This window comes from Syngnathoides biaculeatus, chromosome 16 (assembly GCF_019802595.1).
Source record: "Syngnathoides biaculeatus isolate LvHL_M chromosome 16, ASM1980259v1, whole genome shotgun sequence".
In the NCBI taxonomy this organism is placed as follows: domain Eukaryota; kingdom Metazoa; phylum Chordata; class Actinopteri; order Syngnathiformes; family Syngnathidae; genus Syngnathoides; species Syngnathoides biaculeatus.
Genome location: NC_084655.1, coordinates 20795091 through 20808890, shown reverse-complemented (window position 1 = coordinate 20808890; position 13800 = coordinate 20795091). Strand labels below are relative to the sequence as shown.

At 41.8% G+C, this 13800-nt stretch overlaps 1 protein-coding gene across 3 annotated transcripts in view; it reads right to left on the bottom strand.

Annotated features, from left to right (window-relative positions):
* Positions 1 to 5107: 5107 nt before the first annotated feature.
* atp6v0a1a (ATPase H+ transporting V0 subunit a1a) overlaps positions 5108 to 13800 on the bottom strand; it is a 13845-nt gene continuing 5152 nt past the window's right edge. The window contains exons 11-22 of one of the 3 annotated variants that reach the window (XM_061845933.1): positions 13212 to 13362; positions 12976 to 13115; positions 12687 to 12853; positions 12522 to 12612; positions 11654 to 11772; positions 11358 to 11574; positions 11167 to 11274; positions 9731 to 9838; positions 9205 to 9249; positions 8791 to 8908; positions 7410 to 7581; positions 5108 to 6166 (exon numbers count right to left, since the gene is read on the bottom strand). In XM_061845933.1, coding sequence (XP_061701917.1) covers positions 6073 to 6166; positions 7410 to 7581; positions 8791 to 8908; positions 9205 to 9249; positions 9731 to 9838; positions 11167 to 11274; positions 11358 to 11574; positions 11654 to 11772; positions 12522 to 12612; positions 12687 to 12853; positions 12976 to 13115; positions 13212 to 13362 — 1530 coding nt within the window. In that variant the 3' untranslated portion in view covers positions 5108 to 6072. The remainder of the gene's footprint in view (positions 6167 to 7409; positions 7582 to 8790; positions 8909 to 9204; positions 9250 to 9730; positions 9839 to 11166; positions 11275 to 11357; positions 11575 to 11653; positions 11773 to 12521; positions 12613 to 12686; positions 12854 to 12975; positions 13116 to 13211; positions 13363 to 13800) is intronic. The other 2 variants (XM_061845934.1, XM_061845935.1) reach the window with 2 other exon arrangements.

Sequence of the window (13800 nt, the reverse complement as noted above, 5' to 3'; positions counted from 1 at the left end):
GGCAGGAGGCGGGGGACACCCTGAACTGGTCGCTAGCCAGGGCACAGAGACAAACAGCCGCACTCACAATCCCACCTAGGGGCAATTTAGAGCGTCCAATTAATGTCGCATGTTTTTGGGATGTGGGAGGAAACCGGAAAACCCACGCAGGCACGGGGAGAACATGGAAACGAGATCGAACCCAGGACCTCAGAACTGTGAGTCCAACGCTTTCAAGTTGATCTAATGTGTCTGAGAAATTCTTGTACGGTTTCCTACAGGACTGAGATTGCCATCATGGATTGTTGACCTCTTACACTATATCCTCAAAAGTATGGATGAACTCAGTGCACTGTACCACATTCTTACAAACACCCCCCCCCCCCCCACGCGCGCGGTCACCACTTCCTGGCCAGAACGGCAGCCCACAAACAATAGCAGAGGTCAGCGCAAATATGTTATCACCGCAACCCCCAAAGAGGCACTTCCGTATGCACGATTGGTCCGTGTCAACATCTTTAACCTTCACAAAAAAGCCCAACCGTTAGCTACACGGACCGTTATTTGGTCCCAGCGTAAATCCACCAAAACGGTCCTGCAAGTGTATCATTTTCAGCACCCCACGGAGGAATAAATGAGTGCTTTTCGTTATGTCCCAGGTGAAGTCCATGAGAAGGCAAGTTGTGTTTATCCTACATCAAACGCAACCGCCGCAATGGATCATCCCATTAGGCATTGTTTGTGAAAGTGACACGGCATCAAAGTACAAGTGCACCACAGCTATTCAACACACTTTTGGGGTGCACTTTTAAAAAAAAAAAAAAAATCATTTTTATTAGTTATTTCCAAGTAACTTTAAACTCTAAACACACATAGAATCATTTCTCCCCACTGAAAAAGAAACGCCATTAGTCTTTCGCAGCGTTTCTAATAAGAAACACAACTTTATAACACTACATTTTATTAAAAAAAAAACATGCAGAAATGACATCATAGAATGCAAAGGAAACTGTTTTAGGCACATTTTTTGCTTCAATTCAATGGACATTGTGCTGGTGTGCGCACTTTGGCCACCTGGGGGCAGTAAAGTACATGCAGATAGATGGAGATGCTGTAATATTCATTTCTCGCAAAGGATATACGCAATACAATATTCATTCATCTTTGCCGCTTATCCTCACAAGGGAGGGGAATGCTGGAGCCTATCCCAGCTGTCAATGGGCAGGAGGTGGGGTATACCCTGAACGGGTCGCCAGCCAATCGCAGGGCACGTAGAGACAAACAGCCGCACTCACAATCACACCTACGGGCAATTTATGGGTGTCCAATTAATGTTGCATGTTTTTGGGATGTGGGAGGAAACCGGAGTCCCCCGAGGAAACCCACGCAGGCACAGGTAAAACATCCAAACTCCACACAGGCGGGCCTGGGATTCAACCCAGGACCTCAGAACTGTGAGGCCAACGCTTTACGCTTTACCAGTGCTGCCTATACAATATTTGTCTGTGTATTTTGTGCGTCAACATTTGAGATTAGAGTTTGTGTTGAAATATCAATTTTGAGTTACAACACAGCAACATCAATGCCATTCGCTAGTCCATCTTTTGGAATTTACATTGTTTTTTTTTAGCATTAAGCTAAGTGGACTTTCCCAAGGTAAAAATAAAACTAATTCTTGTTTGATGTTTAGTTTGACAGTCACTCTCAACTAGGGCCGGGAATACAGTTTGCAGCATGAAACCGATTTGAAAGAATTGGTCACTATCTGCTAAATGCCCGCTTGCTATGAAACAAGCTCACTGCCACCGTACAGCGCTCGCATCTCAAATTTTTGCTCCCAAGTCAAAGCAAAAATCGTCCGAACAACGGCTTGTTTCTTGAAAAACGTTTAAGTCCGGTCACGAGTAACCCAAGACACCACTGTATAATTAAGTTTTGTTTTTTTTTTTTTGGTCTATAGATTCATTTAGGCAAACTTTTATGTAACTTTTTCCAAGTAAAAATCAAATTAAATACAATGTTTGTGTGCCTGCAGCATCTCTGTTATCACGACAGAAGATTCCGCGCCGAGTTTATTAAGAAGAAAGCCAACATTCCCTTCCAGACGCTCTTCAGCTCAACAAAAGTGCACTTTACTGTTTGCTTGCGATAAGGCAGCCCGATAATAAGCTTCGGGAAGTGTAAACACGGCGGGAATGGCTGGGGTCGCTTACGCAAGCGACTCCTCATTCCTGCTTTGTGGGACGACACTCTGGGAAATATCAAATTCAATTAAGTTCTGAGAAGAAAAAAAAAGGCATATAAATAAAGAGCTCTATTATCTATTATTACTTGGGGTTGTTATGGCTAAAAACGACTCACTACGCGCACACAGGAAAGAGGACATGATGTTCCTCATCATGGACTTTTACTGCCTGGGCCTCCCAAGGTGCAAGCAAGATCACGTGGGATGAGAGCGATTTTTAACTTTCTTGGGAGTGCTGATGAGGGATGAGTTTGTTTTTTTTTCCCCAGGTGTTTTTTGGGTATGTTGAGCCTCATCCTGCAGCCCCGACAAAAGCGCCATCTATCCATCAAAAAAAAAAAAACAAACAAAAAAAAAAAACAGTAGCGATTCCGAGAGAGACTTTGCAGGACCTGGAGCAACCACTATTTGAAAAAAATTATAAAAACACCTCACACACATAATTTTATAGTGGTGCCTTGCTGTCCGAGTGACTTGACTTACAAGTATTTTAAGATACATGCTGTCGCTGGGCTGATTCTTTTGTCTTGAGTTGCGAGCAAAATTTTGAGTTAAGAGCAGTAATTTGCCAGATCGTGAACAATTTTTCACAAAAAAAGCTCGAGTGCTTGATTTAATCTATTTATAATCACCCTAAATTTGTTTACTTGGAAACTATAAGAGAATTACAAGCATACTGAACCAAAACACGTAAATTTGTCTTTACAAATGTTTGGTAGCTTAATGCTAACACACATTGCAAAGTACAATAGGCTAACGAAACAATTTCTATTGAAACAAATACTAGCTACACATCCACTGTTGGGCAAAATACTCAGGCATATTTTAGCCGTAAAAAAAAAAAGTATAACTAAAAATTATTTGTGATGTCATCAATTATTCAAGATCAAATATCCATGGAATGCATGTGTAATACTGTCTCCTGCTGGCCATAACACATAAACGACAGATACATCATTCCATTGAAATAATGGATGAAATCATGATGCCCAAACTACAAAATTCTTAAAATTGCTGTAAATTACTGTACTGTCTGTGTTTTGGGGGGCTTCTACAAATCACAAGCAATTCCATTTAACTCAATGGGGAAGGATGGTTTGAGATTGGAGTGTTTTGAGTTTTTTTCTTTTATTTTTTAGAAAAATGTTTTGAATCATTTGAAGAATATTGAGTTACCTTGTGTACAAAATACTCTATCCAAATAGATTTGCTTTGGCATCATGGAAGAACTTGGGAGTCAGAACAGCAATGTAAAAAAAAACCTGTCAACACTCCCAGTTTTAGAAACAACTCCCAGCCACCCACAATGATCACGTTAGACGCAAGTGGGCCTATAAATACATTTTAAAAAAAAAAAAAAAAAAAAAAAAAGTTTTTCTGCTTTTGCCAAGAGAGACAAAGTGGATCCTTCTGTTTGGAAGCTTAACAAAAACAAGTCTGAGGAGGCGGCGCTGAGTGAATCACACATAGTAATAAGAAAAATGTTTTTAAAAGTGTTTATTTCATGTAAACGTGTAAGAATTTCCACGCTTTGTTGCCAGGTAAAACGGCTGATTCGTCAGGTTAACAAACAGGACTCATTTAGCGCGTTAAAATCGTGACTATTTGTTGATAAACAGCGACATCAAGCGGTGGTTTAGCATGTTGCCTTTTGAGATGTATCACAATCTATTCTAGTTTTATTTTTTTTTTTCAGTTCTGGAAACTGAGGAAAGGGGGGAAACTCATCACAACTATAGCTAACATTTCAACTATTTTGTGGTATACAAAAATCGCTCAATTGTAATTTAAATAATAATATTGATAGTCATATGCATCCAATTATACAACTGCATGGTAAACAAAAATACAGTAGCGGTCGTGTGCATCTGATAGGGAGCCTACGATATATCTTAATATTTTTACATCGTAAAACCTAAACCGCTTTAACCTTCTGCAAGCTAACATTATATTCCACTGCTATATACTGTTTTGTTTACGACAAATACTCTTTTGGTTGACAGTTCATGTTTGTGTTTTTTTTTTCTTTCTTAAAGTGCATTAAGATTTAAGGAAAGCTTAAAACATACCTTCATCATAAAGTTTTGATTTAATGTACAATTTTAGCTTCTATTACATTTTCATGAGTTTTTGTTGTGATTTCTTTGTATTTGATTGTCACTTATTTGGAGGAAAAGTGCAACATAAAAGTTTTTACCATCACTTGCTTGACTTCTTGGTGTATGTAAACGTGTGCATATGAGTACAGGGAGTCCTCGGGTTTAGACAGTCTCGACGTTTCGATTTTACAACACCAGTTCCCCGTCCTCCTGTTTGTCTGACTAATAATTGTCCGTGTGCACCGGGAGTATCTTCGCATTTTTCACCCTCCTTTTTAGACAAAAAGAAAGCTGCGAAATCCATTACCATGGAAACGGAGCTCAAGATCATAAAAAGATCGGAGAAAGGAGAAACACCAACACCACGAAAGCTTCAGTCGGTCGATCGTGGTGACAATTATTAAAGACAAAGCCCGTATCTTAGCGCATGTGAAGGGTTCCGTTCCCATGTCGGATACAATGATCACAAAACCATGTTCTTTGATTCTTGTCGAGCTGGAGAGGATTGAGGACCAGGTTCCTTTGCAATAGCTAAGGACAGCTTCCCCTTCTCCATACGCTCAGTACATCATCTTGTTTATTCCAATGTATTTGTTATTTTTTTACAAAGCATTTTGATGTTGATTCTGACTTTAATGGCGGAATCCGACTAAAGTCGAAATTCGAGTTAAGTCGCTACTGTAGGAACGGATCTCAGTCGTAGACCGAGGACTCCCTGCATAACCAATTCAATTGAACAGCTTCATGAAGCCCCCTAACAACAACAAACATGACCAAACAGAAAGAAGATCTTTGCACTTTTATTGAGGATATATCATCCGGCGTTAAACACACAACCAGCATGAGGAGCGACCAAAGATCCTGTTGAGCGAGTTGAGCCGTGGCATTTTTTTGACTTAGGACTGTTGCATTGTTTGGTGACATAAATGCTTAGCAACTTCTTTTTTTTTTTTTTTTTTTTTTTTTTTTTGGGACCTTCACTGTTTGCCAATCAAGCATTGACCGATTCACTACAACACTCGCATAAATAATATTATTCAACTATGCAAAACACGACACACAGACATGACAGACGAAGCTACCTGAAAGAACGCCGATTTCGCGAGCCCTTTTCTGGAGATGATGAAAAGTTTTGAAGGAGACTTATTTTGGAAAGTTGACTTTTTAATGTCTTACAGATAGTTGAGGGGTCTTCAGTGCCAGCCCACCCATCAAGTGTGACACGAAACAACCAAATACAGCAAATCTTATCTGCCTAATCCCAAAAATGCCGATGCAAACTTGCCGTACTAAATTTGCGAGCCCCGTTCATTTGGACAGTGATGAAAATTTCTCGCTCTGGTACGAGCCTCAATTTCCCAAAAATACAACAAAAAGACATTCGATTTGTTGATGGTCATTTTTTTTCTTGGAAAAAGTAGTTCGAAAAGCGGCTAAATATAGCGACAAAGCTGCTAAATTGACAATATTGAATCGGAATCGCTATATTACAAAGGCCCAATTCAGCCCGTAGTCGTCATGGTAACGAAAGCCAACCCCTGCATTTAGTGTGACAAGTTGGATGTCAAGTGTGATACAATTGTTCATCCTTTGTGTTATTTTCACAGTTTATCAAAGAAAGTTATATTAAAACAGCTGGGCACTGTTTTAAATTGTGAAAGAAATTCCATAATATGGCCCATTTCAACAACTACAACACAAACACACACACAGACACACACACAAAACAAACAAACAAATAGGGTGATCTTAATCTTCAAACTTCCCATCCAGGATGCTTTCAAAGGTGAAAGGGAGGAACTTGAAGCCCTGACCCGTGTAAAACTTGTTCTGGAACTCCACCCTGTGTACACACACACATGCACACGACAAGGAATATGCATCACGGCGGTGTTTTCCGGTAACGCCGAGCGAAGCTTGACGCTCGCGACCCTTGCGCTCCATTCCACTGAGTGCCCTCCCCACCGTAGCCAAATGCAGGACTTGGACACGCACCACGGGAATGAGAAGCCTACTTCCTGCCGGGAAAACGATCAGGCTCTATTTTAGTAGAAAAATGGCGACGCTAATAGAAAGGAGCGCTTTTAGCCGGAGCGGAGGAACTAAAAAGGGGATGGGGCACATGATGATGTTGAAAAAGTTGTGTTAAAGTTCACAAATAGGCTAACATATTGTGTCATGTCATTATCCAAGCCGCTTATCCTCACAAGGGTTACGGAAAAGCTGGAGCCTAACCCAGCTAGCTTCGGGCGAAAGGCAGACTACACCCTGAACTGGTCGCCAGTCAGTCGCAGGGCAGTTATTGACACCATCATTGAGTGGGAATTGATCCCATGCTGCCCGCCCTAGGGCAGGCGTGTGTACCACTACACCATCAGTAACTCCCTAACATATTATATATTAAAAAAAAAAAAAAAAAACCAACCCAAAAAAATAATAATAAATCGGACTATGGGCTATAAAGGTTTATAAATCTACCAAAACATGAAAACACTTTCTCAATGTTTATTATATTGTTTGAAATAAATTAAGTCAAGCGAAGAAAAAAATAAATTTGCAAATCTATTTAAAATTACTTTCAAGAACATAAACTTAATAATGCTGAAGTGGTTCATTAAATTTTTCAAATGTCATTTGTATTTTAATATTGAACTAAACCAAACGTTTCGTTTTGATATTTATTACTGTATTACATTATCATATGATGATGAATGGAATATAAATTCATGTAAACAGTATTTAACTCCTGCACATTTTTTAATTTAAAAAGTCAATAGTACTTAAAGCAAAGTAAATCAACCTTTTTAAGTTTACTGTATAAGCAAACCTTTTCAAATAAAATTGTATAAATAAGTTTAAAAAGGAGACTTTTACAATGCTTCTTTTAAACAGGCCCTTTAACAGGGAGTAACTTTACTTTGCGCAGTCAATAGGCCCGATTGTTGCCTTAACTGCTGAGCCCATGCCAAGTCATTTGCTAATCAGCAAATCAACTCTGGCCCAGGAGCTTTTAGAATAAGTCTGGCGCTGCCTCTGTAACAGAGTAAAAGACCCCCACAAGGCTAATAACGCGGGGTGGCGCTCACCAGTGCAGTCGCAGCGCGTGCAGGAAGGCGGAGAGGCCCTCCATGATGAGCAGGATGGCCACTGTGAGCACGGCGAAGAAATAAAAGACGACGGCGAGCACGAAGAAGCCCACCACGCCGCGTGTGGAGAGGCCGACGCGCATCACCATGGACCACAGCACCTCGGACAACTCTGTCATAAACCACACGGCGTTTTGCGTCAGCAGGGACTTTTTGTTTTCGTGATCAAACTTGGTATCTTATGAAGTTCAATTCTGCTATTAAGACAGCGATGGCCATCGAAAATTTCACTTGTACGCTTGTTAAAGACTAATGTAGTCCACCAGACTGATTTTCAAAAAAAAAAACTCATTTTAAATATTGTATGTAAGAACTCTTTGCCTCCAGTTTCTTGATCGCCAATCAGGACAATTTATCGCTTTACTGAATTTTAAGATACCGTAATTTCCAGCCTACAAGCCGTGACATTTTCCACACAATTTCAACCCTGCAGTTTATGCAGTGATTAATTTTTTCTAACAGCCGCAGGGGGGCATGCGAGCGGAAAAGGTAAGAATGAGACTGGTGGAATGTATGTGCCGAGGAAGTGACTTTTTCCGGCCCTGTTTGTGCTACGCTAGTGTTAGCGCTGTGCTAGCGGGTTGCCGCTGTGTTACCGGCGTGTCTCAGTGATATTTAACGAGAAGTTTTAGCTTAATCGAGACTGTTAGCTTTAGCGTTAGCACTAGTGCCGTGCTAGCGCAGCGCTAACAGGGCCGGTAAAAGTCACTTCCTCGGCACACTCACACTTAAACTCTTTCTGTGTACTTTCTTTGTAAATATCTGTTTCAATGTGGGCACTTGCGGCTTTTCCACAGCTGTGGGGTATTTATGTCCCGAATGGTATTTCCTTTACAAATGTACTCGCTGAGGCTTGTAACCAGGTGCGCTCTGTAGGCCGGGAATTCCGGTAGTTATTCAATATTAAATATGTGGCAGCCAGTGAAAAATGTTGTATAGAAAGTTTTTTTTTAAATTTTGGAACTACAAAATTATTACTCATGCTGTGCACATAAAAAAGGGAGAATCCAATATAACTGTACAAATATAAACAAAACTATCTCCAACTATTTTCATAGCACTTGTTAGCTATAGCAGGGTAGCAGTAAGTAGGGTACACCCTACGAGTAACCTTTAACACTTACAACCGTGGACGATTAAGCATCTTCAACGAACCAGACGTGCATATTCCTGAAATATAGGAGGAAGCCTGTGTACCCACAGAAAACCTCCCTGAGATGTCTTGATTGCGAGGCAGACGCGCTAACCACGATAGCACCGCGCTACATTAATATAAACATCTCTGCTTCCAATTTGACCAAACCTTGAAGTGTGAACTTACGTGCGTGAGCCAGACTGAGGGCCCAAAGTCTCAGGTAGGAGGCCGTGTTGGAGATGCAACCCAGGCAGTATTCGATGGTGTGTATCGCTTGGTGCACGGCCACATCTGCAAAGTTAAACTGAGGGACAAGAGACGTACCGGTCAGTACGGTGGACTTTCGGAGACCCCGATGAGCTCCCCTGAGCTTAGTCAAGAATCGTGTTGCTCGTTTTGTAGCTCCGTTATCAGACATTAAAGGAGTGAACCCATAAGGTAAAAGTGATGCTCTGTGTCATTCCAACTGAAATTCCTGACACATATACACCAACACAATACAAGGTGGGGGGGGGGGGGGAGCTGAGGGAGGAAGAAAGTGAGAGAGAGTGAGAGAGAGGGATGCATGCACAAGGAAAGGTGGCAGGCTTCAGGACCTACCTCTTCCTCCTCACGGGCCTTGAAAGCAGACGACAGAAGACAACGCTTGATTATTGATCACACACACACAAACAGCCAAGGAAGAAATGGGTTACACACTCAAAAAAGTGATGAATTTGAGACACATAGTCAAACTACAACAATTTCATACACAGTAGAACTGCTAAAGTGGAACACATTTGCTCGATGACATCCGATTTTTCCAGAGTTTCAAAATAGTTTTCTCGGAGGAACTCATCCAAGTCAATTTGTTCCACGGTCGGAGTCAGAAAACCTAATTGTGCGTTAAGTCGTGTTTTTCTCTCGTCCCTAAAATGCTCAGTTTTTCCTCATTATGGGATAACTGTTGCAAGGAATATGCCAACGAAAAAGCCAAACACAACGGTGGAAGACCGAAGAATTTGTCATTCGACCTCAGAGTATTTGAAGTTGCGCAGGGGACAGTAACACTAGTCTTCATACATAATGGATGTTTGCCGTGGAACCTGCGCACAAATAAATAATTCAAAGGCCGAGACAGCCTCACCTCAGGCTCGTCATCGGATTGTGGAGACAGCTGGTCGTGCTGGATGATTTCCGCCTCGTCCTCAGTGGGCCCGTTGCCCACGCGGATGCCACCAAAGTTCTGTGTGCCCTGAGGTTGGAGGAGGAATACGTGCGCTGTTCAGTTTGCGACGGTGCAGACATTCGACGGTCTGAGGTTACTCAAGGGACGCAATAAGAGAGTTTGTGCAGTGGCCGAAGAAAGTGTCATCACTGTTAGAACCATACTTGCTGTTCGTCATTTAAGTGGTTGATACTATACAAATATTTAGTGCAATTATGATTTTATTTCTGTAAAAACACATTAGAGATAGATAACTATATGTCATCATAAGGTGCAACAAAGCGCACTCAGTGACCTCATTACTTACTATGATTATTTCATATTTATGGCCTATAACTGTACTTCAAATAAATGTTTAGAGCAGGGGTTGGGAACCTCTTAGGCTGACAGAGACATAAATGCCAAAATGTAATTTCAAAAGAACCATGCAATATTTTAAAAACTAAATACACGTGTATTTGCGCATTTATGTAGAACCAACACTTTTAGAGTACAATAAGTCTCGGAAATATTTGAAATAACATTGTTATGATCTTGCTAACCAATGATAACAAAAATACTTCTTAACATTAATGTGACTTCTGGTGCTGATGGCTTTATAGCCTTTCATACATCGTTAGATTAAGCTTCATGCAGGCGTTGAGACTTCCATCCATTAATCGTGAACGTAATTCAATTTGATTTGCCATCATGACGGTTTATTTGTTTGATTATCTTGTCTTTGTGCAAAAACATGTCAAAAACTTCATTGCAATCATCAGACACGAACGCTTTGGCACACTCCTCCATCTGTGAATTGCTGTCCAGTCTTGCCGAAAACTGTAGAACTCCCCCATCTTTTTTTCTTTGAGCGATCGTTTGCACAATTAGTTGTTGCTACCTGCTCTGCGTTGGAACCTTCTGCGCCTGGGCACGTCGACTGCTGCGTTGAACTACGGCAACCCCACTAGGACAAACTGTCCCTGCTCATTTGCGTTGCCTACGTGACAGAAATTATATTGTACAGTATTGTAGTGATGAGGGCTCTGCGAGCCATATGCAACATCAAAAGAGCCAGACATGGCTCCCGAGTCACAGGTTCCGGACCCCTGATTTAGAGTAATGTGACTCCACGACTGCATTGGCCGATGTTACTGATAAGACTGGCACGCCTCAATACGTGGTGGTGTCCATTTCAACGTTTTATATTTCAGGTCTGGAAGTGTCTTCATACCAACTCTTTCTGTGATTAATTTTCTTAATTGAATTATGGACTTTGGCACAATCTGATGTCCATATTTGGATTAAGCCAGTATTGTAGGAATCCTGTACGTGGGAAGCGTGGGTGAAGAACGTGCGTCAAAATGCATCCTTACCAGGTTTTTGCGCCATAAATATTGCCTTCGCAGGACCAGAGTTTTCACGATCAACATGCAAGGAACACACGCCAAGGCAATGAGCACTAGGAGGGTCTGCAGGGCTTGCTGTAAGAAATTCATGAAGGAACACAAGTTATTTTTTTTGTACTAAAAAGATTGCCATTTTACCCACAAGTGGTTCTCCTAACCTGTCCCGTGTAGAGCGGTTTGACGGTAGGGTCGTTGTAGTTAAAGAGGAACATGTTGATGAAGGCAATCAGCAGACTTGGAGCGTCGCGCGACAGCCGCACGTCGTATGAGAGCCACTTATAGAAGATGAGCAGCACCAGGTAGCCAAAGAGGCTGGACATGAAGACGATCTCGGGGATGAATCCCAAATAGATGTTCAGCGGTTTCTTGAAATAACTTACACAAAGACGAAGAAGAGAGGTGATGACATGAAGGGTGGGAATGAGAACGAAATACTGAGGTGAGAAGTGCTCACAGGTGGTTGAAGAGACTCAGAGTGACTCCAAAAAGCATGTGGATGACACCCAGGATGACCGACATCTTCATCTTGAAGGAGTTCAAGAAGGTCAGCTTGTTCGTTGCGATGTTCCAAATCTGACGGTGAAGATGTTGTTTAGTGTGTACAACCATCTTTGAACCATGAAGTGAGTCCATTTGAGATTTAAAAAAATTGGAATAAAAAAAAAATAATAACAAAACAGTCACTCCTCCTAATCAATTGAGAGTTGGGCTATCGGCCGGCTTGGGAAAAAAAAAAAAAATCTGTGCTGAAGGGCCACTTTTGATTTTTCAAAATGTGAAACCTACACCCTGTTAACCATGGGCATGCCCACTAATTTGCATTGTTTTGAACCCATCTCCAAATTATTTGCATTTTTTTAACTGCTTATATGCGTTTATTTCATGGCCATTATAAGGGACCATCAATTATTCACAGATTTTCAGTTGGCCTTTGCCCGTACGCCCGTGAATAGAAGGGCTCAACTGTACAGTAAATCAAATCGAGCAATTTTAGGAAAAAAAAAAACAGCTAAATTAAAAAATATTTCAGGACTCTTAATGCTCGGTGGGACGGAATAAAGAATAGAGCAAGCTGGTGATCATTGCATAATTTTGCTTTCAAGTCAAAGTAATGTCTTTTGTTTGTCAGCAAGATCCTAGAGGATACGTTTAGTGTGGAAGAATCACAAAACCACACCAAGGTCTTGAACAAAGTCTTCCCATAAAAGTAAAATGTCTTTTATATATGCAATCTACAACTTTCTCTCTCATTGTCCTTTCCCCGTAGGTGCAACGCAAGATGTCCCCACTATTTCCCATTTGCATAGGAGCAGACAAATTACCGGATCAATCCCAATCGGGTACGGTCCTTTGAACACACCGTCGACCGCGGGATCCAACTGCAAAATTCGATTGCCTTCAAGCATATCTAGCCTGAAAACAAAGTAAGAAGAACTTGTCGTTTTTTTAATTAATCCTAGATTTTTTGATCCCACCACGGCACTTACGTCCAGTTGCCTCCAACGCGGGAGTCAAACATGGGTCGCACGCTCCAGCCCGACCCGAAGACGTTGAGCGACTTGGAGAAGCAGTCGTTGTAAATGATGCCCGTGTAGACGGAGAAGATGCCCATCAGCAGGATGATGTAGCGCCCCGCAAACACCATACTGAACATCTGATATAAAATAGCCAAGTTAAAAAAAAAAAAAAAAACGTCTCCCGAAGGCTCAGCGGGAAGTGGCATCACATGCACATGGGAATATGATGGGGTGGATGATGGAATGTGGGGGTCGATACCTCGTTGTCGTTCTTCTGGGCAATCAGCCGGTTCTCTCGCAAGACAAGGTAAAGGGCGGCGCAAGTCATGAGCACGCCGTGGCCTAAGTCACCGAACATGACGGCGAACAGGAACGGGAAGGTGATGATGGTGTATGGGGCTGGAGTGGTTGCACGTCAGATGCAGGGGAAGAGATGAGTGATGAGGGGACAGGCGGTCTATAGAATGATGACAAACGTGCGGCGCGCATGCGTACCTGGGTTGATCTCACGGTAGCTGCCAATTCCGTAGGCATCCACAATGTTTTGAAAACCGGAGGTCAGCTTGTTTGTCTTGTTGTATGTGGGCGGGGTCTGTGTGGTCTGCATCCTGTTCAGGATGGAAGGTACGGTAGAGCCGCTCTTCTCCTGAACGACAGGTGTTTTATCAGCGCCACTTTACCACTGCGTAATCTGTCTTTTTTATTAAGACTTATACCCTTACACAAAAAGGCTTATAGGGTAAATTAATTTAGCTGCTTTTAAAAAAAGTGCTTATTTTGCTGTGAATAATAGCATAATATTTCAAACACAGAGGAAGTACGTAGCGACAAAAAGATAGTTGGTTGCTGCTATACATTCAGTTTAACACAGTAGCAATGAGCACGTCTGGCTCAAGAGTTCTGCGGTTGTGTTTTCAGAGCTCGGTTCCAGCTATCCTGTATCAAAGTTTGTATTCTCCACGTGCACGCGTGGGTTTTCCCCGCTTTCCACAACCTTGTAGGTTAGGTTCAGTGAAGAATAAATTATCAATAGGTGTGAATAGTTGTCTTTTTCTGCCCTGCGATTGGCTAGCAACTGGTCCAG